At 40.2% G+C, this 26,847-nt stretch overlaps 1 protein-coding gene across 17 annotated transcripts in view; it reads right to left on the reverse strand.

Moving 5' to 3' along the window:
• The window catches only part of LOC127552244 (zinc finger protein 420-like), a 270,922-nt gene that overhangs the window by 69,733 nt on the left and 174,342 nt on the right, over positions 1-26,847 (reverse strand). The window contains exon 6 of one of the 17 annotated variants that reach the window (XM_051982818.1): positions 12,875-12,970. The exons of 15 other annotated variants lie outside the window; for them this stretch is intronic. In XM_051982818.1, coding sequence (XP_051838778.1) covers positions 12,875-12,970 — 96 coding nt within the window. Of the gene's footprint in view, positions 1-12,874; positions 12,971-14,014; positions 14,136-26,847 lie in introns of those variants that run through there. One more of the 17 variants, XM_051982834.1, reaches the window with a different exon arrangement.

Consider the following 26,847-nt stretch of genomic DNA (forward strand, 5'->3'; position numbering starts at 1 on the left):
CACAATTTACCCAGCCATTCTCCAATTGATGGGTATCCATTCATTTTCCAGTTTCTAGTCACTACAAACAGGGCTGCCACAAACATTTTGGCACATACAGGTCCCTTTTCCTTTTTTAGTATCTCTTTGGGGTATAAGCCCAATAGAAACACTGCTGGATCAAAGGGTATGCACAATTTGATAACTTTTGGGCATAATTCTAGATTGCTCTCCAGAATGGTTGGATTCGTTCACAACTCCACCAACAACAGCATTTACTTCAAGGTAACTCCTAGAAGTCACTTGTAACAGTCATATCTCTGCTTTCATCTCCCTTCTCTGCAGAACAGCTCTTCAGGCCTTCTTGGTCCAGAATCAAAGTGCCTCCCTTTGTCCAAATGAGAAATTACATTTTCTCTGGGAACTGGAAGCCTGGGCATGGAAATCGGGCAGGCATGAAGGAGAAAAGCTTGAAATTTAGTTGTCTTTGGGGAATGGGGTGAGGATCCAGAGCTGCTCCATTCTGAGATCCAGCCCATTATATTGAAACATATCAATGTATGATCACCCACTAGTGCTTATAATGGAAGAAACCCACAATAGGGTCGAACCTATCATACTGTTATACAACGTTTTTTGGACAGTCAAATGCTCTTCCCTCCTTCCCTCCCAATTGTTATTTTATACATTCCATTCTGGCAGAAACTTCTAACCCCATACCTGGGCAAAAAGGGTTATTGAGTCAGATGTAAAATTATGCTATTCAAATTTCTATTAGTTCTTTATCTGGATGCAAATAACATCTTTATTCATTTGTGCTTTATCATTAATTGGGCACTTTGAATAGTCAAAATAACTTATTTGCTGCAAGTTTTTCTTAAACAATGTTGTTATTAATATACTTGAAATAAAAACACAAGACACAGCCCTTGGCAAGCAGAAAGTGAAAAGAAATGCTTATTCCCATTCATTCTGTTCCCTCCACTAGTGCTTGAATCTAAGGGCAAGAGGAAGGAAGATTCAGGACAAAATTCTTATACTAGAAACAACTTATGGGCTTTGGGCTAAAAACTGGTACTTGGGGGTAAAAAGAAGAATTTCCTAATCCTAGCCCCCTGCCAAAGAGAAACAGTTTGTCAGGAATAACTGTGGGTTCAATTTTCAGAGCTCTGATAGAGCAGTCTGTGTCCAGGTATATATAGGTCAACCAAAATAAGCTGAAATTAGTCCTTTGTTTCAGAGGCTTCCACACTGGTTTGGTCTTTGACTTAAAGCTATCTAGAATTGTAAGAGAGCTTCAGGAGCAACAGATTGTGCCATGACAACCCTTCCCAAAGAAAACAAAAGCGAGAATAGACAGGGAATAAAAAATATACAAACTTGAAGGAGAACCCAGAGGAAATGAAATAAATAATTGATATTCAAGAAAAATCTGCCTGTGCTGGAGGCAAGTATACTGAAGGGAAAGACAGTAGGAACATATGAAGGGGATTGCTGTCTTTTTAAGAAACTAATTTGTGATTTATTTCAGATTGATTTCTGTAGATTACTCCCAGCCTCTCCTGGCTGATGCACTATCAGTTTAGGAAGCCTGCACCTTTGTTTCACAAATCCTGGTCAAAAGCATTTCTTTGAATTCCAATAGATCTGGGCTTGTCCCAGCCCCCATGGGATCTGAGCCAACTTGGGCTGTCCCAGTCCCCATTCTAATAATCTGCTCGGGCTTCCCAACCCCTACCAAGACAAGCAATATAATGAGCTTCCATCAACTAAGGCTTTTGCAGATGGATCTTGGCAATGCCCTTTACAATCAGGATCTTTCTGCCCACTGGAATACTGTTTCCAGTGCTATCTTCTCTTTATCTTCATCTATTTCCCTCACCAGACTTTAACCTTACTTCCAATCCCCATAATAAACCTCTTTTATCAATCTAGGTTTTCGGGTCTGTAAATTCCTTTACAGGGAATTTCTTGCTCCGCCAGAAGGGAGTTCCCCGAAACTCCTTACCATTGCACTGAATCCAAAGGGATTGCAGGGGAGCTCCATTTGACTCCCTGAACCCCAAATCTGCCACTAGACCTCATTTAACTCCTTGACCATCAAGACCTTAATTTCATATGGACACCCCAAATCTAAACCTCATCACATAGAAAAGCTATGGATGGTAGAACTCATGGAAGGACAAGAGTGGTTAAAAAAATGGACACCATCATGAAAGAAATGGTCCAAAAGAACTGGCTATGATGTAAATTGTGTCCCCTTTAAATTTTGAAGGGGCCCTGAAAATGAGCCCCCATTAGTCTCTGGGGGAAGGGTGATTCGGGGTCTCAAACCCTCCTCTCCAAGGGAATCTATAAACAACCTCTGGGAGTCTGATGACCATGTTTTAGGTATGCCAGGCCCATCCCTTCTGCTTCCTCTTTGATCCCTCCCTATGAGCTCCCAATTCCTCACCTGGTATTTCCCCCTCCTGCCCTAAGAAAGCTCCAACCCTGCAGCTCACCTAGGAAAGATGTACCCATGGGGTGGAGCCAAGATGGCAGAGAACAGACAAGACTTTTGGTGACCTCCTCTGACCTTCTCTCAAACCAACAGCAGATTAAGCCTCTAAACAGTCAGAGTCACAGAACCCACAAGTATCTGGGGTACAGCACATTTCTAGAAGAAGTTACCTGGGAAGAACGTGAGAACAGCTCTGTTTCAATTGGGCAGGGGTACAGTCTGTGAGCCCAAAGCGCAGCACAGGGAGATGGGGAAAGGAGCTGGGGCGGCCAGTCAGAGCACTGTGGCCCCTGCAGCTGGAAATCTTCTGGGAGTCTCTCAGGCTACTCTGTCCTGGCTGCAAGTAAATTTGATATTAAAGGCAAATTGAAAACCACTGAGCCTTGGAAGAAGGCGGGGAGGGGGAACCTAGCCCCCTACACAGCACTGGAAATCAATCAGCAGAACTGCCCCAGGGCAAATTAAAGCAGCTGTCACTCTTTTGCTTTGAACACAACTTAAGCCTTAAAAGAAAAAAAAAAAAAAAAAAAAAAAAGAACTCTTCCTAGGGAACCTAGCAACAAGAGTGCTTGGGAACAGAATAACAGATGTCTGCATTAATCTTGTGATCCTTCATCATGTACCTTGCACCCAATGCCCCATTTGCATAGGCAACAAGTCTGTGCTACCTGACCCTTGTGGTCTTTGGCTGGTTGGATCTTGGGCAGCTCATTCTTGGGAATGGATGTTGAGGCCTCGGGTGTAAGTTCTGCCTGGCTGGCTACAGGTCCGGGGCACATCTTGTAGACATGTCAGGACAGGCATCGAGCAGGTTTCTTGGGGGAGCTTCTGGAGGAAGCCTTAGTTTCAGTTCAGAGTAATAATCACCTCAAATGCAGCCAGGAGTTAAAAGTTCAGATCCTTTATGGTTTCCTTCAACATAGCTTGGTTAGCTTTCTTAGAGGCCTATCTCTCCCCTTGGTTCTGAGAGCTCTTGACGCTACTCCTTTGCCTCTGCCAACTTCATCCTCTATTCTTCCAAATGTCTCCAGCCAGCACAAAGGTGGAAGTTGGAATGAATCTGTCCTGCCTCCAAGAATGGGCTCCTCCTCTAATGGGCTTGTCCTTCTGCCTTGTGAATCTCCCGAAGTGCTTATCAATTCCAGTGACTTAGCACCTTGTAAGAATCATAACATCTCCCTCTTTCTTTTGATTTTGAACATAGGTGGCCATGACCTCCCTTTCTTCTCAAGGCAGTGAGAACCCCCCAAAATAAGGTGATCACACCTTCCCTGACTGCTCAGAAAAGGAGTGAAAATACCATAAAAAGAAGGTGGTCACACCCTCCCTGACTCATCAGGAAGGAAGATAAAAACACCAAAGGAAATGGGAAATCAAATCAGATTAACGGGTTTCTGAAGGGGCTCATTTGAAACAGATATACATAAATCAATCAATGTGGGAGGTATTACACATAATTACATAAGCACATAACAATATAACACAGGCTAGTAGTAATGTAACAAATAACATGAATCATCATGAGAATTTATACATGTCCATAAGTCCTAGAAACAGTCCAAAAGAAATCTATTGTCCGTTAGTTCGTGTGCCAGGAATCAAATAATTCCTGCAAGCTTTGAAATCCTGCAATAGTCTCATCTTGTGTTAGGGAATTCAATGATTCCTGCTGTTTTCAAGTCCCACAACAGTCTTTATCAACAATTTTTCATCTCAAGGAATCCAAAGATTCCTATTCGTTTTCAAGTCCTGCAACAGTCTCATTATCAACCATGCTCTTTCAGTGTCAGATGTTTCTTAGATCTTCTCCTTTGTTTTGAGGTTTTTTTCCTTTTCTGTCTCTTTCCAGGTGCTTGTTGCCACCCATCTGTTTCCTTCTTCATCTACAGGAATTCAAGCAAACCCTCTCCCCCACCAGTTAACCTATCTAATTCCCTTCTATTTACCACTTTTGGGATTTCTCCTCGTCATCTGGCAATTACATTGGAGCTGTTTGCATTGGACATTGTCCTGTTAGTTTAAAAGGCTTGTATTCTCCCCAATTGTAATCCCTTTCTGCCATTTCATTGCTTTTTGGCTGATTGATCACATCAGAGTCCTGACCTTCTACAGACTCTGTGGGTGTAAACTCGGCTACCATCACGCCCCACCTATCTTTTGTATGATATCTTGGGGCTGGGCCCTGCCTCTCATTTCCCTGGGTCAATCTACATTCCGAGGCCCAATGGAAGCCTCAGTTGCATTTTGGACATAGGGTTTTAGGTCTTCTCTCACCTTCTTCTCGCTCTATCTCTATATCTGCATTGGGCTCTCAGATGTCCAATCTTTCCACACTGAAAACATCGACGAGTTTCTCTAGAATTCCTCTGCCAAGAGGGACGCTGTCTTCCCATGTTCATCATAGTCTGGGTATTTGCGCCCACTGTGGCACAGCCTCTTATGATCTCCTCTAAAGGAGCATCTTTGTGGAGTCCCTATATAATTCTTTTGCAAATTTCATTAGCATTTTCCTTAGTCAGATGTCTGGTCATTATTTCTCTAGCTGCATTTTCTCCAGTGGTTCTTGTGATAGCTGTTTGCAAACGTCCCACAAAATCCACAAAGGGTTCATTGGGACCTTGCTCTCTTTTTGTGAAGGCTTTACCTTCATCTTTCTGTCCGGGGAGAGAGTGTAAGGGTCCCTCTACTCATCAAGATAGTCTCAACTGGACTTTTACCTTCCCAGGTCTTCAGATATCTCTGGCACAGCTCTCTTTAGCTGTGTTCTTTCCCCACAGAGCACCCGGGACACCAGATGTTGTTAAGCACAGCAAGAGTTTATTAAGCACTCTACATTTTCTATAATGGTGTCTCTCCTCTCGCCTCGTCTTTCTTCCTTATATACCATCTCCTTACATGACCACATACCCAGATTTCTTTGTTCTTTACCCTGCTACGGTACAGGCTACTCAATAACGAAGTCATTAATCTTGGGGTAAACAACCTTTCACTACTGCCTTTCTGTTTTCCTTCTATGCACACAATGTTCTCCCTCCTCAGGTTATTTCTTGCTATACAGCTCCTTTTGCCATGTACACCTAAAGTCACCTAACAGCTCCCTTTTCTTGTTAAGCAGGGACTGCTCAGGTAAAAGGTGAGGGAAACCCCATTCACAGTACAGAAACAGAGGGAAGGCTCAGCCTCATTAATGGAGCATGGTTGAAACCAGGACTCCCAAGCATCCTCAACCCTAAGCCCTGTCCGTTGTCTGTGATTCCCAATGCCTAGATGTTTCATGGTCCCATTAATTCGACAGCTTGTATAGCAATCTGAGGCCAAGGATGGTATTGTGCAAAAGCATTTATCACTATTTTTCTCATAAATGTCACTAAGCACGGAAGATACAAAAGCAGTAGGAAAATTATAGTTACTCCAACTGTGACACTATAAAACCAAGAGGGCAAAGTAGGTAATTTAGATTGGATCCAATTTACAAAATCTTGTGATGCATCATCAAGTAATTGAAATTGTGCAGCTGTATCATTAATGTCTTTGACTAATTTAGCCAATTCTTCAATTTGGTTAGAAACATTCGTTGCCAATAAGGCCCCTCTTAAATGATCTCGTACCTTAATCCAAGTGTTATTGAGTGCTGTATCTTTCTATGGCAAAGGGGTAACAGTACAGGGCGATATGCATAATGACAAGGTATAGATTGTAACAAAGTGTGGAGAACCAATTCCTCTCCTAACCACTCTACCGTAATCTCTAAAGCATATATTTCATACAGTCCTACACTCAAAGCTAGAAGATGATAATCCAGTTCTACTTCTCTCTGAGGGCCCATACTCAAGGATTCCATTGCCCATGGAATACATCCCTTGGGGGACCCAATCATCCCTGTGGAAAAACAAATGGGAGCAGAATAAGTAATAAAAGTGGCATTATTTAAATAAGTGTCCATCAACCTTACCTGGGGTGTATCAGTACTTTAATGTCCCGTTAACTGTGATGCATTGCCGTATAGGTGAAAATCAGGTGTTTGTTGTCCCCACCCTACCATATGCACCACCGGTGGTCCGGGTATAACCCCCCAAGTCCATTGCCCCTTTTGATCGGCCAGGCATCGTGCTGGTGCCACAAAGTTACTCCACTCTCTTTGTGCTATCGCTCCTGTGTTCAAGCTCATGAGAGATACCAGTCCCAATAGAGACTGCAGTTCTCTTGTTCCATTAGATCTTGTTTGTCTTCTCTGATGACCCGGATCCTTCTGGTCGCACCCACTGCTCATGTCCATTGTCATCTGCAACAATAAGAGCATATCCTGGACCCCACACCTCGACTATCCCTGGACCTGCCCAATTTCCTTCTTCTATTTTCCACAACACTCTATTAATTTTATCCTTTTGTAATTGTTGATGTTGTACTTTTGTGACAGACTGTGTCCTTTCAAATGTATGCCAAAAATGAATGGCTGGCATTAGTTCATTAGCAGAAAATTGTGAATAATTATATATAAATACTGCTTTGTCTAACCAACTTTGAGTTAAACGACCTTTTGGCCTGCCCCATGACACTTCCTTTTCTTGTTTGACAAGGAGTATCTTAAGGGTTCTATTAGCTCTTTCAACAATGGCCTGACCTGTGGGGTTATAAGGAATACGTGTCACATGAGTGATGCCAAATTCAGTAACGCAAGAAAAACCATAATAGGGTTTGTCACATCATCCTGTTGTTTTTGGAGAAAGAGTCAAATGCTCTTCCCCCAAACTGTTATGCCATTAGCTTCCATTCTGGCAGAAGATTCTAACTCAGCACTTGGCTAAAAAGGGCTACTGGGCCTGCGCAGAATCCAGCCTGATCAAAAGGGACCTTAACCTTAGCACACCTGCTTCACAGAACACACTCATTGCCTAGTTTCCATCAGGGCCTCTAAAGGGGTGGGGGGAGGGGGCTTCCAGCAGATCTGGAGGACACTCTCTTTTTTCATTTTATTTTTTAAATAACTTTTTATTGACAGAACCCATGCAAGGGTAATTTTTCACATTATCCCTTGCACTCACTTCTGTTCCGATTTTTCTCCTCCCTCCCTCCACCCCCTCCCCCAGATGGCAAGCAGTCCTATACATGTTGAATGGGTTGCAGTATATCCTAGATACAATATATGTGTGCAGAACCGAACAGTTCTCTTGTTGCACAGGGAGAATTGAATTCAGAAGGTAGAAATAACCCGGGAAGAAAAACAAAAATGCAAGTAGTTTATATTCATTTCCCAGTGTTCTTTCTTTGGGTGTAGCTGCTTCTGTCTATCTTTGATCAATTAAAGCTCTCTTTATCGAAGAGATCCACTTCCATCAGAATACATCCTCAAACAGTATCGTTGTTGAGGTATATAATGATCTCCTGGTTCTGCTCATTTCACTTAGCATCAGTTCATGTGAGTCTCGCCAGTCCTCTCTGTATTTATCCTGCTGGTCCTTTCTTAGAGAACAATAATATTCCATAACATTCATATACCACAATTTACCCAGCCATTCTCCAATTGATGGGCATCCATTCAATTTCCAGTTTTTGACCACTAGAAAAAGGGCTGCCACAATCATTAACACATACAGGTCCCTTTCCCTCCTTTATCTCTTTGGGATATAAGCCCAGTGTAGCACTGCTGGATCAAAGGGTATGCACAGTTTGGTAACTTTTTGAGCATAGTTCCAAATTGCTCTCCAGAATGGTTGGATTCATTCACAACTCCACCAACAATGTATCAGTGTCCCAGTTTTCCCATATCCCCTCCAATATTCATCATTATTTTTCCCTGTCATTCTAACCAATCTGACAGGTGTGTAGTGCTATCTCAGAGTTGTCTTAATTTGCATTTCTCTGATTAATAATGATTTGGAGCATATTTTCATACTGGAGGACACTCTCCACGGAGTCAGAGGAGGAGGAGGAGGAGACTCAGCGGCCGCGCCAGCCCGCGGAAGCCAGCAAGTGTGGGGGACGCTGGTTCCGACCTACCTGGGAAATGTGCGCACAGTTGTGGCTTCTGACAAACTAATCAGCGGTTGGGGGGGAAGGGAGGACAACCCAAAGGACTAGGACTACAAGCCCAGCCCCTGGCTCGGGATCTCCTCCACTTCCAACTCCTCCCGGGCTGCCCCACTCACTCCATCACCCCTTTCCCCCTATCTACTTCTGCCTCTCTGATTTGCTTTTTCAGATCCTCCCTGGAGCTCCCTCCCCTCTAAGCTTTCTCTTGTAAAGGTTGAGCTTATTTCTGGAGTTGTTATCTCTTCTCTGGAAAGGAAGAAACCTTAAAGTGCAGAAATGGAGCTAAGTTGAGTCTAAGCTGTGCAGGGAATGAGTGTTGATGACTCATCCCTACCACTTATTCTTTAAATATCTTTGCAAAAACGGTATTCACCTACCCGGTGATTCGAGGGAGATTGGTGATTACTGAATGAGGGAGTGGACATATAACTATTAAGAGAATGGTGAAATTTGCCTGAGTACAGCAGGACAGACTAGATTCCAAAATATGCTCTGAATGCTTGGCCATAGGTTGGGCGCAGATATGTTCTAGCTGGATGTTGGAGGTAACTGCCCTAATTTGGGCCTCTCCTGTTTCCTTTGGGCTCTCAATTCTGTTTTGCTTATAGAGCACAGCATCCGTTTTGCATCTATCTTGCTTTTTGCTATCAACCCCCCTCCACTCCCCCCCCAATCTCAAAAATGACCTGAGTTCCGCGGACTTGGAAAGAGAAAACCACCTGAGGAGTCAGGGAAGGAGGCTGGAAAGATTGAGATGGTGGAGAGAGGAAGGGGGCCAGACTTTGGGGGACTGGTGGATATTCCTGTAGAATAGAAGGGCCCTCATCCTCCTGAGTCTTGGGGATTTAGTGAGAGAGAATAGTGAGGAAAAGCAAATACTTAAAAAGGGAAGCAAAGTAAAAAACATGAAGAAAAAAAAAAAAACTGGCTGCATTCTAAAATAAAATGCATTGAATTCTAAGATTCAATTTTCCCCCAAGTTATGTCTTTCTGGGCGATCAGTGACATCATAAAGATCATTGATCGCCCAGAAAGACATAACTTGGGGGAAAACGAACACAAGTATGAAGAAAACAATCCAAGAGAACTGGTCAGAACTTCTAAACAGAGAAAAATTGAAAGACTTCAGAGATCATCTACAGAAAAATAAAACAAAACAGCCATGGCTCCCGACTTCAACTGAGAAGCACAAAGTCCTACAAGTCATGAGAAGAAAGACCTTCTCATACAAAGGATCTGGCTGACTTCTGTAGTCTGATCTCTCCCAGTGTTCTTTACCACACTCATTTTTCTCCTTATTTTAATGCCTTTTCATTTCTTCACAAATCTGGCAAGAACCAAACAGAATTTTCTACCAAACCCTTTCCATATTCATTACTTACATAAGATGTGCAATACGATTTCCCTTTTTCTGAAACCCTTTCCACATTGATGACAGGTAGAGGACTGGAACTCTGAAAAGGTGCATTGGAGCCTAAGAGAACAGAGCACTTCAGACTACCTACTCAAGATATGATAATGGTTCTATTAACATATGGTGATGTGATGGCTCTCCTTATGATTGGTGCTTGTTGAATGTGTTGTGATGAGGTAATCAGAGACAAATATTGGAGAGCAGAGGAAAAGGGTCAGAGCCTCTCTGCCAGAGCACTCTAAGGAGAGAGGACTTCAGGCACCAGATGCCAGAGTCCAGAATTCATCTTTGACAAGTGCATGATGGCTTGCCTGCCTCCTTCACTTCTCCTCCTAAAGCCCACTGACTTTGATCCTGACTCTGACTCATCCTGAGGCTCTGTAGAGAGCTAGCCTGGACGTCATAGTTATATTCATTAGGTTTGTCCCCAGCATGGCTTCTGTGGTGTACAGTAAGTGATTCCTTATATCTAAAAGCCTTTCCACACTGAATACATTCATAAGGTTTCTCTCCAGTGTGGATTCTCTGATGTACATTAAGATGTGTCTTTTGTCTAAAAGTCTTTCCACACTGGTTACATTTATAAGGATTTTCTCCAGTATGGATTCTCTGATGTACAATAAAACCTCCCTTTTGTGAAAAAGTCTTTCCACACTGGTCACATTCATAAGGTTTCTGTCCAGTGTGGATTCTCTGATGTGCATTAAGATGTGTCTTTTGTCTAAAAGTCTTTCCACACTGGTTACATTTATAAGGATTTTCTCCAGTATGGATTCTCTGATGTACAATAAAACCTCCCTTTTGTGTAAAAGTCTTTCCACACTGGTTACATTTATAAGGATTTTCTCCAGTATGGATTCTCTGATGTACAATAAAACCTCGCTTTTGTGTAAAAGTCTTTCCACACTGGTCACATTCATAAGGTTTCTCTCCAGTGTGGATTCTCTGATGTACAGTAAGTGATTCCTTATAGCTGAAAGTCTTTCCACACTGGTTACATTCATAAGGTTTCTCTCCAGTGTGGATTTTCTCATGTGTACCACAGATTTCTTTCCAAGTGAAGTCACAGGGACTTATGGATCTTGGCCTGTGAGGTTCTACCACAGAAAGGCTTTTCTCCTCAATAACGTCCTTCAATTCAAGTCTGATCTCTTGTTCTGAAAAAAAAAAAAAAAAACAAAAACAAAAACCCGACAATAAACAAAAAATAATAATATGCACACATATATATTAATATACCCTTCCCTTTATCATCAGAAATGTTTTTTTTTTTTTTTTTCATCTTAACTGAGCCATTTGGGGTTAAGTGACTTGCCCAGAATCACACAACTAGGATGTGTTAGGCATCTGAGGCCGAATTTGAACTCGGGTCCTCCTGCCTTCATGGCTGGTGTTTTATCCTCTGCAACAATGAGCTGCTCCAAAGATTTGATTTCTAATGAGCTTCATGCACAAAATCATTGGATTCTCACAGTAAACGTGGGACAACACAGAAAGTATTTTCGTTCACACGATGGGCACAACTCAGGCCTTCAGCTCAGAAGATTGAGTGACTTGACCCAAATCCCAGCAGCCCTGACTGAATATTACACCCCATGAATGGGCAGCCTCTGCCTATAGTATCTGATGGATTATCTTCATTCTCAATTTTCTCAATTTTTTCCTTTCCCATTCATTTTCTGCACTATCAAGTTATCATTTTCATTTTTTTTCCTGATACATTATTTAAATACTAACCCCGTTGAGGTTTTTAATTATTTTATCTGAGGTATAAGTGATTTTGTTCTAATGCTTTTCTTCTTTCAAATAATCACTGCTTATTTGTTTTTTTAAAATTTATTATCACATGCCCCTGTATATTCTTTAATAAACATTATTAAAAACCAAGAAAACAACATAATGTAATATCTGGAATTGATCTCTGAGTATATTTGCTACTATTTAAAGCAATTGTCATGAACCAATGGAAATATCGCTTATTTAAAGAGTAATTAGCAAGTAATTTCCACTGGTTACCATTTAAATAAATGAGATTCTATCTCTCAAGGGGAACTTGTTCACCTCTCTTTCCATTGTTCACCTCATACACATGTGACCATTTTCATCACATCTGGTTCAGAATCAGAATAGAGCTGAGAGTACAAGGGGAAAGTGTGAACAAGGCTTTCAATGAGCAAGACTTGAGTGTTCATCCCAATTCAGCAACTTTCTAGTCAACTTACAAAACCTCTGTTTGCCTTAGTTTCTTTATCTATAAAAAGGGCACAATAATAGCATCTAAGTCCTAGGGTTCTCATGAGGATAAAATCAGACAATACTGACACACTGCATGTCACAGCAAGTGCTGTACAAATGCTAGGTATGGTACTACATTTTGACCATCATCTCCCCAATTTTACTTTTAAACCATCATTACCTTAATTACTTAGTGATTTAGGGAGGCACTAAATTGATCCAATTTATTTGGTCCACAGAGGGTTTCTACAGACTTACTGGTGTACTGTCTGCTCCAGCCGCCAGGAGAGCAGGGGAAGTCCCTCGCCTCTCTTTATGTTCTTGGGACACAGCCCAGGGCCTGGCTTATAGCAGGCACTTAAAAGTTTGCTGACTTGGAGAAGTTCTAAGAACTGGCTCATCTGGGACAACCTGATCCCCTTTTGGCACTTTCAGGAGAATTCCATTGCCCCAAAGTGCAAACAATGACTTCTTACAGGATCCCACGTGATCATTGGAAGGGACCTATAAGGCCATGGAGTGCCTCCCACTCATTTTACAAATGGGAAACTTAGATTCAGTGACTGGCAGAGGAGAATCTGAGAAAGATCTTCCTAAAAAGTATCTGAAAAAGAATTCCAAGGCTGGTCTTTCTCCCCCAAACCTGCATTTTCTTCGGGGTAACTCCCAGAAATCACTAGTACTGCTCATTTCCCTGCTGTCACTTCACTGACCTGGAGAGCGGCTCCTCAGGCCTTCTTGGTCCAGCATCCAGGGTACTTGTCTTTGCTTAAAATACGAGATCACGTCTTCTCTGAGAACTGGAAGCCCTGGGCATGGAAATCATGGAGGGATGAAGAGAGAAGCTTGAAATTGAGTTTTCTTTAGGGAATGGGGACAGGATCCAGAGCTGCTCCATTGAGATTCAGCCCATTCTATTGAAATAGGAGTCTATGGTCACCCATTAGTGCTTGTAATGCATGAAATCTATAATAAAGTTTGTCCCATCATCCTGTTGTATACCTTTTTTTAGAGAAACAGTCAAATCTTCTTCCACTTTCCCCTTCTTATCATCTTATTAGGTTCCATTTTGGGAGAGGGTTCTAACCCCACACCTGCATAAAAAGTGTTATTGGGCCTGAAGTAATATTATGCCATACATGTTTCTATCAGTATCTGGATGCAAATTACAGCTTTCTTCATTTGTGCTTTCTCATTAATTTGCATATTTAGAATAATCAAAGTAACATTTCCTGGAAGTGTTTTCTTAAACAAAATTTTTGTTAATCGTTTGTATTGTAAAGAAAGCATAAAACAGCACCTGGGAAACAACATCTGGAAAAAAATGCTGGTCCCCTTCCTTTCCTTTGCCACCACTGGTGCTAGAATGTGAGGGCAATAGGAAGGAAGATCAAGGACAAGTTTCCTGTATTAGAAAGAACCACGGGCTTTGGGCTACAGAGAGATCTTTGCTAAAAAGAAAGGTATTCCCAATTCTGGCCCTGTGCGAATGAGGGACATTTGCATCAATAACTGTGGGAGCAATTTTCAGAGCTCTGGTAGACCAGGCTGTGTCCAGGTCTCTACCTGGACAAAATAAGCTCAGAGTAGTACCTTGGGTGAGATGCTTCCACACTTGTTAAATCTCTGACTTGAAGCTACTTAGAAGTGATGAGACAGCTTCAAAAGCAACCAGGGACACCCTCAATTTTCTATCCCACAAGGAAAAGACACACAGGAGGACTCTGGTGCTTGGACACAGCAGACCAGCACTTTCTCCTTCCTGACTGATACACCCCCAAACCCGGCACTCCAGGAAATGAAGATACGCCCTTTGATTGCAGATTCAGAGTTACCCAAGGATATGTCCTTACCCAGGGACAGCAGGTTCTGGGCATTCTCCAGCATGACCTCCTTGTACAACTCCTTTTGGGGAGGGTCCAAGAGGTCCCACTCCTCATGGGTGAAGTCCACAGCCACATCCCTGAATGTCATCAAGTCCTAAAGCACCAAATCACAAGATGAATTTTGAGGTGACTTTCAGCTCTACAAGAATCCAACCCACCCTCTCCAATTTACAAGAGGAAACTCAAGCAGAGAAGGGATTGTCTCAAAGCTCAAGCCATTTCTGAGGGTCAGAGTAGGCTCCTGAAACCATGGGCATTAAGAGTCTTACTGAGTTTTTAGAAAAGCTTTTTATAGAAGCAGTTTGAATAAAGCTGAGAAATGTCTTATTATTCAATGCATTTCCTTGTGGAATCAGCAAGAGTTTGTGTTTTATCTGTGAGGTAGATGGATCTGTGGAGAGCAAGAGGGTGATGGGAAGTTTCTTCCTCAGCAGAAGTAACTTAAGTGACATATTCTAAAAAAAATTCTCTAAACACTTTGTGAGCTGGCAAGTACAGCATGCTCTGGGAAAAAAGTTTTATTGCTTCCCTGAGATATATTGTCATGGGCAAAATAGCCTTTATTGGTCACTGCTTTCATTTGTTTCAAGTAATTACTCCTTAATTTTAATATTTCATTACAGAGAAACAAGAATAACTAGAAAAGAAGATTCATTAATTAAAAACATTCTGGGGAAAGATATCGCCAATTTCTTTATGAAAAATAAAAAGTTTTACAAAGATGCCTAAAAATGTACAAGCTGGGGAGGACAAGAATCATGAAGTTAAGAAGCCAAGCGATGGACCCTATATAGGAGAAGGTGGCCAGAAATGGGAATGCCCTGATACTGGGGAGGGGACATCTATATTTTCAACCTGCTACAAGTACATGATTTTGGATTACCACTTTGAACCATCTGATTCAAGATGTAATGTAGATTTTGAGCTTGCTGACTTCCCTTGTGAAATAGAACCCAACCTGCCATTATCAGGAATAACCAAGTCCTAGGGTATCCCCTTAGAGTGATGCGAGGAATGGAATTTTTTGTCAGCCTCAATTGTCTATCGCTCAAAGCTCTGGACACCTGGAATTAACCTCTGAGAGTCTGATGACCATGCCTGAGTTCTGGGACCTGGACTGGCAGGAGCATCCCCTCTAGCTCCTCTTTGATTCTTTCCTGTAAGATCCCAAATTCTTGTCTGCTACTTCACCTTCCTGCCCCAAGAAACCTCCAACCCTGTATCTCACTCATCAAAGATATCCCTATAGTCAAAGTCTGTGCTAAGTACTTTTAACAAAACCCAGTACAGGGCACTCTCTGCCCTATTGTTATAGTGCCTTCAATTTAATATTGCTTTATCCTTATAGCTAAGTCTCTACAGTTATATATATTATATACAAAATAGAGCTAAGTATAACCAAATTGGGTCAGTTTGCTAAACTTCTTTGTGTTTCTAGGCTGCAAAGCAATGGAATAATCCAGCATTTTTCTTTGGAGTCTTCCCAATTCTTTTCCTGGGTAATCCTATTGACCTTTCAGCACTATTTCATATTTCCCCCTGCTAGTTCTTATCTTATCTCTTCATTTTCTCTATTATCTCTTGTCCTAAATAATCCTACCTTTGGCAAAGAGAATGGCCTTTGTGAACTTGGGACATGTTTGGTTCTAACTAGGAAGGGTTACCCTGACGTCCTCATGGTCTTTGTATGATCCACATTTCAGCTTTACTTTTCTGTATTTGTTCATTTGTGACCAACTGAGGAATTTATTGTTCTTTTACACTTTTTGAGATTGCCATGGATTGCTGAATCTTTCTTTTTATCGAGGGAGAACTTCTTCATCCATAGGGTAACTTTTCAGTAAAGGAAGGAAGTCCTGATGGATGACTCAACTCTGATTGATTCCTTAACTCACACCTAAGAGAAGATATTGCAAAGCTTTCCTTCACAAGCCTCCCACAGCTCTCTTTTACCAACATGAGATGGGGTTAATACACTCCAAACCTTCTGTTAAGGAGAAAGCCCAACTACATCCTCATTATGCCCCTGGCTCTACTCCTTTAGGACTTTTCTGATTGGGCTTTTCACAAATCCCTGAATCAAGAGGCTCCTTCCCAGCAGGAGCTCGGGATTTCTTTTGATTGTTGCCAAGATGCAGGAATAGAATACTGAAATTCTGGCATGGCAACTCTTCCCAAAGAAAGAGAAGAGAGAATAAACAAGAAATAAAAATATACCAAAGTGAAGGAAAATCCAGAGGAAATGAAGTAAACAACAATTAACAGTCAAAAAATCTGCCCTTGTGAAGGGAAGTGTCCTGAAAGGAAATACACAGCAGAGACATAGAAAAGCAAAGGATGGGAGCTCTCAGGGAAGGACACTGGTTAAAAATAGTGGACACTCTCATGAAGGAAATGGCCAAAGAGAACTAGTCACTTATGGACAAGAAAATGAAAATGCAAAGGAAGGAATCCCCAGCTCACCACAGTGTTCCAAAAACCAAACCCAGGAACCAAAAACTAAACCCATAGCTACATACTGCCAGCTTGGTAGTAGTCATCTCTTAACAATTCAATTCAGAAGCACAAAGTTCTACCAGCCTTGAGGAGAAAGATCTTCTCAAGCCCTGGGACTGACTGACTGGAATAATAACATACCAAAGCAAACCAAGAAGATAAGGGCAAGGGTCCAGAGAGCACTGGAGCTGAGATGGGGCCAGGATGACCTAGCCTGCAAAGGGGAGCTTAACAATAAGGGACAAAAAGGGGGCATTCTGTGGTAAAGAGGGGCCTGAATTCCAGTAAGAAGACAGAGAAGTGGTCAGATAGAGAGGAGGAAAGGCAGGAAAGAGCCAAGTCCTAAAAACTAAGAACAGAAAGGACCCTGGAGGAATCACCAGGAATGTCAAAAACTGGAGAATAGTTAAGTTAATGGGGGACTGGGGAGATGGGCTCCATGGACTTGGAAAGAGAAGACCACCTGAGGTCAGGCAGGAAGCTGGAAAGATTGAGAAGGTGGAGAGAAAAAAGGGCCAGACTTTGGGGGATTGGTGGATACTCTTATAGGAAATAAGAGACATCACCCTGAGTCTTGGGGATTTGGTGCCTGAAAAGGCTACTTGTCTTTGGGTTAGAGGGAGCTGCACTCCTAGGGGGAACTAGCACTGGGAGGGGCAGGAGAGCATGAAGTCAGGGGTGAAATTTCTAGGAGAATGCTGAAGAAAATTAAAAGGAGAAAAAGATGGTAAATATCAGGGGGCAAAGTTCCCTACAATGGAGCAATGTTCTCTCTGACCCTGCCGTGACACACAGTATTCTGAACGGAAGACACCATGGAAAGGAGGAATCTGCGGGACTGGCCTAGAAGCAATGGCAGAAAACACCCACAGGGCAGAGCTCAGAAGGTCACCTTGAGGGCTTTGACTCTAGGAAGTGTACAGGGAAAAAAGAGAGACCACAGGAAGAAAGGGGCTATGGATCAGAGAATGAAAATCTAAACAAGACAGAAAGGGAAGAGAATGAGGAGAGAAATCCTTATGGGAAAGGGGAAGAAAAATGGAGGAAATCTAAAAACCAATGACCTGGACTAGCTAAAGGGCAAGAGAAGAAGAGGCATCTACAAGAGAATTTAAAGGGAAAGGGAGAATGAGGAAATATAGATTGAGAGGAAAGTAGAAGAGATGAACTACTCTTTGAGGAAACTGGAGGTAAAAGACTTATTTATGGCATCTTCTAAATATGAAACATTAACAAAACAACTAGGCCATGGCAAACCTCCTGAAAGAAAAAAAGAAAGAAAGAGAATAGTGAGTGAAAGGAAATACTCAAAAAGGAAAGGGCAGCCTAGAAGAAGTGAAGTAAAAAAAAAAAGAACATTCAAAAAAAATGGGCCCTTGCTGAAATAAAGTGCATTTTATTCTAAGACAGGAAGCACAGACACCCTAAGAATCATGGATCTTCCAGAAACATATAATTGGAGGGAAAATGGACTCAAGGATGAAGAAAACAATTCAAGAGAAGTGGGTAGAACTTCTAAACAGAGAAAAAACTGAAAATATAAAGGAATGAATTCATAGATCACCTACAGAAAAACAAAAACAAACCAAAAAACCCACAGCTCCTGACTCCAAAGCCAGTAGCAGTTACACTGAACAATTCAATTCAGAAGCACAAAGCCCTACGAGTCATGAGAAGAAAGATCTTTTCATACAAGGGATCTGGCTGACTTCTGTAGGCTGATTTCTCCCAGTGTTCTCTACCAAATTTATTTTCCTCCTTGTTTTAATGCCCTTACATTTTTTCACAAATCTGGCAACAACGAATCAGATTTTTCTACAAAACGCTTTCCATATTCATTACTTACATAAGATTTCCCTCCATTGTGGATTTTCTGATGTCCAGTAAGACTTCTCTTGAATCTAAAAGTCTCTCCACATTGTTTACATTCATAAGGCTTCTCCCCAGTGTGGATTCTCTGATGTACAATAAGATCTCCCTTGATTCTAAAACCCTTTTCACACTGATTACATTCATAAGGTTTCTCCCCAGTGTGGATTCTCTGATGTTCAATAAGAGCTCCCTTTTTTCTAAAACCCTTTCCACACTGGTTACATTCATAAGGTTTTTCCTCAGTGTGGATTCTCTTATGGATAATAAGACAATCCTTTCGGGTAAAAGCCTGTCCACACTGGTTACATTCATAAGGTTTCTCTCCAGTGTGGGTTCTCTGATGTACAGTAAGATGTCCCTTCCTTCTAAAAGCCTTTCCGCAGTAATTACATTCATAAGGTTTCTCTCCAGTGTGTATTCTCTGATGTTCAGTAAGAGATCTCCTATTTCTAAAACACTTTCCACAGTGGTTACATTCATAAGGTTTCTCTCCAGTGTGTATTCTCTGATGTTCAGTAAGAGATCTCCTATTTCTAAAACACTTTCCACAGTGGTTACATTCATAAGGTTTCTCTCCAGTGTGAATTCTCTGATGTACAATAAGAGCTCCCTTTTGTGTAAAAGTCTTTCCACACTGGTTACATTTATAAGGTTTCTTGCCAGTTTGAATTTTCTCTTTTGTAACACAGACTTCTCTGCAAATGGAGTCACAGGGATTTATGGATGGTGGCCTGTGAGATTCTACCACAGAAAGGCTTATCTCCTCAGTAGTGTCCTTCATTTCAACTCTGATTTCTTGCTCTAAAAAACAACCAAAAACAAACAGTAAAATAGATACTACACACATATATATATTAATATCCCCTTTCCTTGATCAAGTAAACACAAATTAAGTTATTTTTTATTTGCAAAGCCAAAAGAGAAAAATCTTGTTTCATTTTTTACTAAAATTTATTTTCAAAATATATGCATAGATAATTTTCAACATTCATTTTTATAATACCTTGTCTTCCAAATTTTTTCTCCCTTCCTTTCCCCACCCCCTTTCTCTAAACAAGTAATCCAATGTATGTTAAAACATGTACAATACTTCTGTACATACTTCCACAATTTTTATGCTGCACAAGAAAAATCAGATCAAAAAGGAAAAAAATGAGAAAGAAAACTAAATGCAAGCAAACTACCAAAAATAAAAAAGGTGAAATACTAGGTTGTGATGCTTACACAATCTCCATAGTCCTCTCTCCACTACAGAAAAGGCTGCTACAAACATTTTTGCACATGTGGAAGGCCTTTTCTCTTCTTTATGATCTCTTTGGGACACAGGTTCAGTAGAGACACTGCTGGATCAAAGGGTATGCAAAAGTGTGATAGCTCTTTGGCCATAGTTCCATATTGTTCTCCAGAATGACTAAATCAGTTCACAACTCCACCAACAATGTATTAGTGTCCTAGTTTTTCCCTATTCTTTTCAACATACATTGTTATCTTTCCTGTCATCTTAGCCAATCTGAAATATCTGGTTCCTCAGAGCTATCTTAATTACATTTCTCTAACCAATAGTGATTTAGAGCATTTTTTCATAGGACTAGAAATTATTTTTATTTTTTTCATCTGAAAATTGTCTGTTCAAATCCTTTGACCATTTATCAATTGGAGAATGGCTTGCATTCTTATAAATTTGAGGCAGTTCCAAGACAAAAGTCTTCAATGGGCAGAATCAATCACTTAAAAATTCCAGTAGTTCACATCCCAAGACTGATTTAATTTTGAGTGACCTTCATGCATAAATACGTTTGATTCTCACAGTAAGCATGGAACAACACAGAAACAACCTTCATTCTTACTACTTGTACAGTTCAGGCCACCAGCTTAGCAGGATTGGGTGACTTGACCTAAATTCCAGCAGCTCTGCCTGGAATTCACACCTTGTGAATAGTCAACCTATGCCTACAGTATTTGACAAATTATAAAATTTTCCTTTTCTCTTTCAGTGTCTGATCTGTGACATAATCACATTCAAAAAATTTTTTTTTCTGATACATTTGAATACTAAGGCTGTTGGTTTTTTCCTGGGGGATTTTTCTATTTTATTTGAGGTATATGTGATTTTGTTCTGATGCATTACTTCTTTGAGATAATCATTGCTTATTTATTTTTAAAAATTTATCATTACATTCCCCTCCATATTCTTTTAACAAGCCCATTTTTTTTTTTAAATGCAGGAAGTCATCTACAACTGAAAATATATGTTGCATCCTGAAAACAGCGTTAATCATCCTTTGGCAATGAAGGACAGAGCATGTTACTGCACTCTTCTCCTTTAGAAGTTCAAAACATTCTTGAAAAACTGAGACAACAATGCAAGGGATTTGAATAAAAAATGTGCCAGTGCTGTATTAAGTGGTAAATTCTCCCTTAGACAACAAATATGTGCACATATGCAGCTTAACAAACCTTTCTCAGTGATTTAAAATGACCATGATCAGAAACATGCCATTTTGGGGGTTCATGGGGTGCTTCCATCAAACCCTGAAGGCAAGTGCAACAGCGTCTTCCAGATTCTCAGTTTGACAAAAAATTGTTTCCAGAATTCCAGGAAATTTTGACATTCATGAACTGCAAAGGCCCTCAGTGGCTCTCTCCCTGCACCAGAGGAGTTCTCTCATTGCTGAGTTCCCTAGTGATCACATGTCATCAAATTTATAATCACCAGATCAAGATAGTATCTGGTTCTGTACTCTTGCCTCAGTGCTGGCAGCCTACTTAAAAATCAGTCACTAGGAATGACCAGTAGAGGCCTTTCTGAAATCCTCATGAGAGACCACAACCACAATTGGAGTAATAAACAAAACAAAGTGTCAGTTTTATGAAAAAATTAACAAAACAAATAAATCTTTGCCTACATTTCATGATGAGAAAAAGAAAAGAAAAAAAAAAATCACCAACATCGAAAATGAAAGAGGTTAATTCACCACCAACGAAAAAGAAACTAAAGCAATAATTAGGAGCTTTCCCCCCCAACACTATGGCAGCAAGTCTGACAATCTAACTAAAATGGAGAAATGTTTACAAAAAATACAAATTTCACAGGTTAATAGGAGAGGAAATAAAATATTTAAATAGTTCCATTTCAGAAAAAGTAATTAAACAAGTCATTAATGAACTCCCTAAGAAAAAATCTCCCTGGCCAGTTGGATCCACAAGTGAATTCTCCCAAACATTTAAAGAACAATTACTTCCAATATTACGTCAACTCTTTGGAAAAAATAGGTGGAGTACTGCCAAATTTCTTGTATGGTACAGTTTTGACACTGCTACCTAAAACAAGAAGGACTAAAACAGAGAAAAAAAAAGATTAAAGACTAATATCCCATTTGAATACTGATGCACAAATTGTAAATACCATATTAGCAAAGAGATTTAGCAACTTATCAGCAGGATAGTACACTACAACCAATTAGGTTGCACCAGTAATATACCAGTAATGCATGGCTGGTTCAGTATCAGAAAAACTTATTATAGTCAACCACATCAATTACAAAACTAACCAAAATCATATTACAATCCCAATAAAAGCAGAAAAAGCTTTTGACAAATACAGTACCTATTGCTATTAACAAACACTAGAGCACATAGGGATAAAGGGAACTTTCCCTAAAACAATAAGCAATACTTCGTTAAAATCTATAGAAAGCATTATATGAAATGAAGAGAAGCTGGATGCATTCCCAGTAAAATCAGGGGTTAAGTTATCACCACTATTATTCAATATTGTTCTAGACATGTTAGTTTCACTGATAAGAAAATAAAAATGAGGAAATAACACTATCTCTCTTTGGAGATGATATGATGAGATACTTCAAGAATCCTAGAAAACCATCAAAATATCTACTGAAAACAATTCATAGCTTCAGTAAAATTGCAGTATATAAAAATGAAGCCACACAAATCATCAGCATTTCTCTATATTACTGATAAAGCCCATAAGGAAGGGATACAAAGAGAAATTGCATTGAAAATGTCTATAGACGAAATGAAATAATTGGGGATCAAGCTGCCAAGGGAAATCCAAATACCATATGAACACAATTACAAAACACTTCTCACACAAAGGAAATCAGATCTAAACAACTGGAAAAATAACAATTGTTCATGGCTAGGTTGAGCTGATATATAAATCACAATTTTGCCTAAATTGGTCTATTTGTTTAGTGCCATAACAATCAAACTGCAAAAACATTTTGTAGAACTAGAAAAAAACAACAAAAGCTATCTAGAAGAAAAAATGGTCAAGAATATCAAGGGATTAACAACAACAATGAAATACAAAGGATGGTGGTTTAGCAGTACCAACCCTAGAACTATGTTATAGAGCAGCAGTAATCAAACCATTCAGTACGGGCTAAGAAATAGAATGGTGTTGGAATCCTTACAAATTGTTAACTTATTAGAGTTGATAGAGACAATAATTATCTAATTCAGCATGATTGATCTGATCTTACAAAGAGATGTTATGGACCAGAAGAAACAAGGTACTAAGTGGAGCTGATAGAAACAATGCTTGTATTCACACCTTTAGAGAGCTCATATAAGCAAGAAGATTTTAGGGCCAGAGAGCACTTTGGGAGGAAACCCATAATCCCACTCTCAGATCCCACAATCCCACTCTCGGAGAAGGAGCATAAATAGAGCTTCAGTGAACCAGTCAAGTCAGTTCAGGAGAAGCCCTCTCTCGGAGGCAAGGGAGATTCATTCCATTTTCCACCTTTGTGCTAGCTGGAGGCTGAAGGACAAACCTTTGGATTTGGAGACATTCGGAAAGAGCTCTTGGAATCAAGCAGAGAGATAGGCCTCTAAGAAAGCTATCCAGGCCCAAGGAAGGAGAAAATAAACATTTGCATTTTAGCACCTGGCTGTGTTTGGAGTGATTATTACTTTTAACTGAAACTAAGGCTGCCTTCAGAAAACCTCCCCAAGAAACCTGCTCTCAGAGAGAACTATTATATAAAAAAAAGAACACCACAATTTGGCATCCAACGTGGGGCCAAAGCTTCTTGCTTATATGAGGTCAGTTCTACTTAGTACCTTGTTTCAAGTTCTGGCCCATAACATCTCCTTGTAAGATCAGATCAATCATACAGAATCATGCTAAATTAGATAATTATTGTCTCTATCAACTCTAATGAGTTAACATTTTGTAAGAATTCCAACAGAGTGGGGCATCAGTGGAATAGATTAGATACATAGGACACAATAATCAAAGCCTATGGCAATGTAATATTTGATAAACCTCCAAACTCCAGATTCTGGAATAAGAATTCTCTATGTGACAGAAATTGCTGGGAAACATGGACAATAACATGTCAAGAGACTCAGCATAGATTATAATCCATACCAAAATAAGGGCCAAATTGGAACATGATCTGGGCATAAAGGATACCATAAACCAATTAGGAGAACAAAGAATTTATCTATCAGATCTTTACAGAAGGGAGGAATTTATTGTAATGTTGTCTCTATAATATAATGTTCTCTGTTGAGATTTTCTTGGGGTCTCTAGGGGCAGCCTTCATTTCAGTTCAGTGATCACTACATGAGTAGCCAGGGGTTAAAGTCCAAATCCTTTATTGTCTCTTTCAAAGTTTTGTCTCCTTTACTGGTGCCCGGTTAGCTTTCTTAGAGGCCTATCTCTCTCCTTGGTTGTGAGAGCTTGAGCTCCTGCCTCCTTCTCTGCCCTCTGAATCTCTTCAAATACAAAGATTTGTGCTTCAGTCTCCAGCCATCACAAAGGTGGACCATGGAATGAATCTGTTTCAGCCTCCAAGAGCTTCTAGCATATATTTTCCATACTGAATATACACCAATCATTATATCACTAGGAAAGCATTATTTGTTGTAGGATTAAATCAATGCTAAACTAGGTTTAATCATTGTCTCCTCAATTCCACTTAGTATTTTGTTTCAGGTTCTGGCCCATAACATCTCCTTGTAAGATTAAATCAATCATACTGAACCATGCTAAATTAGATAATATTGTCTCTATCAATTCCACTGACTTAGTACCTTGTAAGAATCCTTTGATCAAATTCAGAGTTCTGGCCCATAATATCGCCTGCTTTCTTTTGTTTTTAGAGCATAGGTGATCAAGACCTTCCTGATTTCTCAAGGAGGTAAGAACCCCCAAAAAGGAGATGATTTCACCTCCCCATACTGCTCAAAAAAGGGGTGAAGACACCATAAAAGAAGGTGATTATGTCCTTCCTGACATCTCAGGAAGGACGATGAAAACACCAAAGGAAATGGGAAATCAAATTAAATTATTGAGTTTCTGAAGGTTCTCACTTTGAAACAGGCATACATTAATCCATCAATATGGAAATTATTACACATAATTACATAAGCATATAGTAGCACAGGCTAGTAGTGATGTAACAGATAACATGAATCATCATGAGGATTTATACATGTTCATAAGTCCTAGAAATAGTTCAAAAGCAATCTATTATCCATTAACTCACATGTGTAGAGAATTCAATTATTCCTGATGGTTTTCAAGTCCTACAACAATCTTGTCAACAATTTTTTATCTCAGGAAATCCAATGATTCCTTCTGGTTTTAAAGTTCTGTAACAGTCTCATCAGCCATGCTCTTTCAGTGTCAGATGTTTCTTAAGTCTTCTCCTTTAAGGTTCTTTGAGGTTCTTCTCTTTTTCTATCTCTCTCCAGGTACTTGTTGGCACCCTTCTGTTTCCTTCTCCATCTGTAGGAATACAAATAAACCCTTTCTCCCAAGCAGTTAACCTATCTAGTCCCTTCTATTTACCACTTTCTAAATCTCTCATCAACTGGTAATTACACTGGAGCTGCTTGTAATGGACACTGCCCTTCTGTTTGGTTAAAAATCCTATATTCTTCCCAATTGTAATCCCTTTCTCCCATCTGATTGCTTTTTGGCTGATTGATAACATCAGAGTCCTGAACTTCTAAAGGTATAACTTGAGCTGCCATCATGCCCCACCTGTCTTTTGTTTGAGATCTTGGAGCTGGGCCCTGCCTCTCATTTCCCTGGGTCAAACTACATTCTGAGGCCCAGTGGAAACCTCTGTTGCATTTTGGACACAGGGTTTTGGGTCTTCTCTCACCCTGTCTTCTCACTCTGTCTCTATACCTACATTGAGCTCTGAGATGTCCTACTTTCTCACATTGAAAGCATCGGCGAATCTCTCTAAAAGTTTTTTGCCAAGAGGGACTCTGTCTTTCCATGTTCATCATAGTCTTGGTATATTAAGCATTTGTGCCCACTCTGGCACACTTTACTTATTGCATTGGGCTTGTATCCTGCAAAATTCACTATATTCCAAAAGCCACAACAAGTTCTGTCTAGGTTCTAAACATGTCCTTGCTATGGATTTCCAGTCACTCGGGGTTAAGATTTCATCTTAACATAAGATGATGTTGCCCTGTAAAGAGCGCAACCCTTTTTCAAATTCTTATTTTTTTCCAGATCAAAAGGAGTGTATCTTCTCCTTTGCTGACCTGAAGAGTCAAGCTCTTCAATCACAGGGTATGCATTTATTAAATCAGATGTATTCTGTCCTTTTTTTAAACCTTAACCAGTACCTTTTGTAATCTTGTCATAGGCTGCTTCATAGGCGGTGCTGATTGTGCTACTGCCTCTCCTCCTCCTCCTTCTCCCTCCACCCATGAAGGGTTAATTGAGGGAAATAGGTCAGGGGATGAGGAATGTCCTAATTTCTCCTGCTGTCAAGCACCACACTCAGAATTGTACTTAACTCCATTCTTATCTGATTCTTCCTCCTTTTCACCTAATTTATCTGGATCCTCCCCCTCCTTCTCTTTCTTCTTTTTTCTTATTCTAATAGTTATATAATTTCTTAAAGCCAGTTGTATTAAATTATATGTCTAAAGTGTTTCTTTGGAAATTGAGTCAGGTCCATTATCATTGTAGTATTGACAAAGTTGCTCTCCTACTAATTTCTACTTGTCTGGATTCAATTCTTTTTCCTTAGAGAAACAAGGAGATGTGCCTGTTTCTAAAAGTTCAATGATCTGCCCCCAAGTTACAATCAAACCTTGGCTTTTAATGAGTTTAACCAAGCTTTTGACAAATTTTCCTTTCGGTGGGGAAATCTCCTTTCTAAACATTTGTCCCACTGTCAATAAAAAGTTATTTAAAAAAAAAAAAAAAAAAAAAAAAAAAAACATTTGTCCCATTTTAACTGGAATACTACTTTAGCCCTTTACAAAATTTCCTTCTCTATTTTTGTACTCACCCTAATTTCTGGGTCACAGAGACTTTTCCAATGAAATCAGGACTGTTTCAGTCCTTGTTTGGGCGCCAAAATGTAATGATCTCTCTAAAATGTAATGTTCTCTGTTGAGATTTTCTTGGGATCTCTGTAGGCAGC

Source organism: Antechinus flavipes, chromosome 2 (assembly GCF_016432865.1).
Source record: "Antechinus flavipes isolate AdamAnt ecotype Samford, QLD, Australia chromosome 2, AdamAnt_v2, whole genome shotgun sequence".
Taxonomy (NCBI): domain Eukaryota; kingdom Metazoa; phylum Chordata; class Mammalia; order Dasyuromorphia; family Dasyuridae; genus Antechinus; species Antechinus flavipes.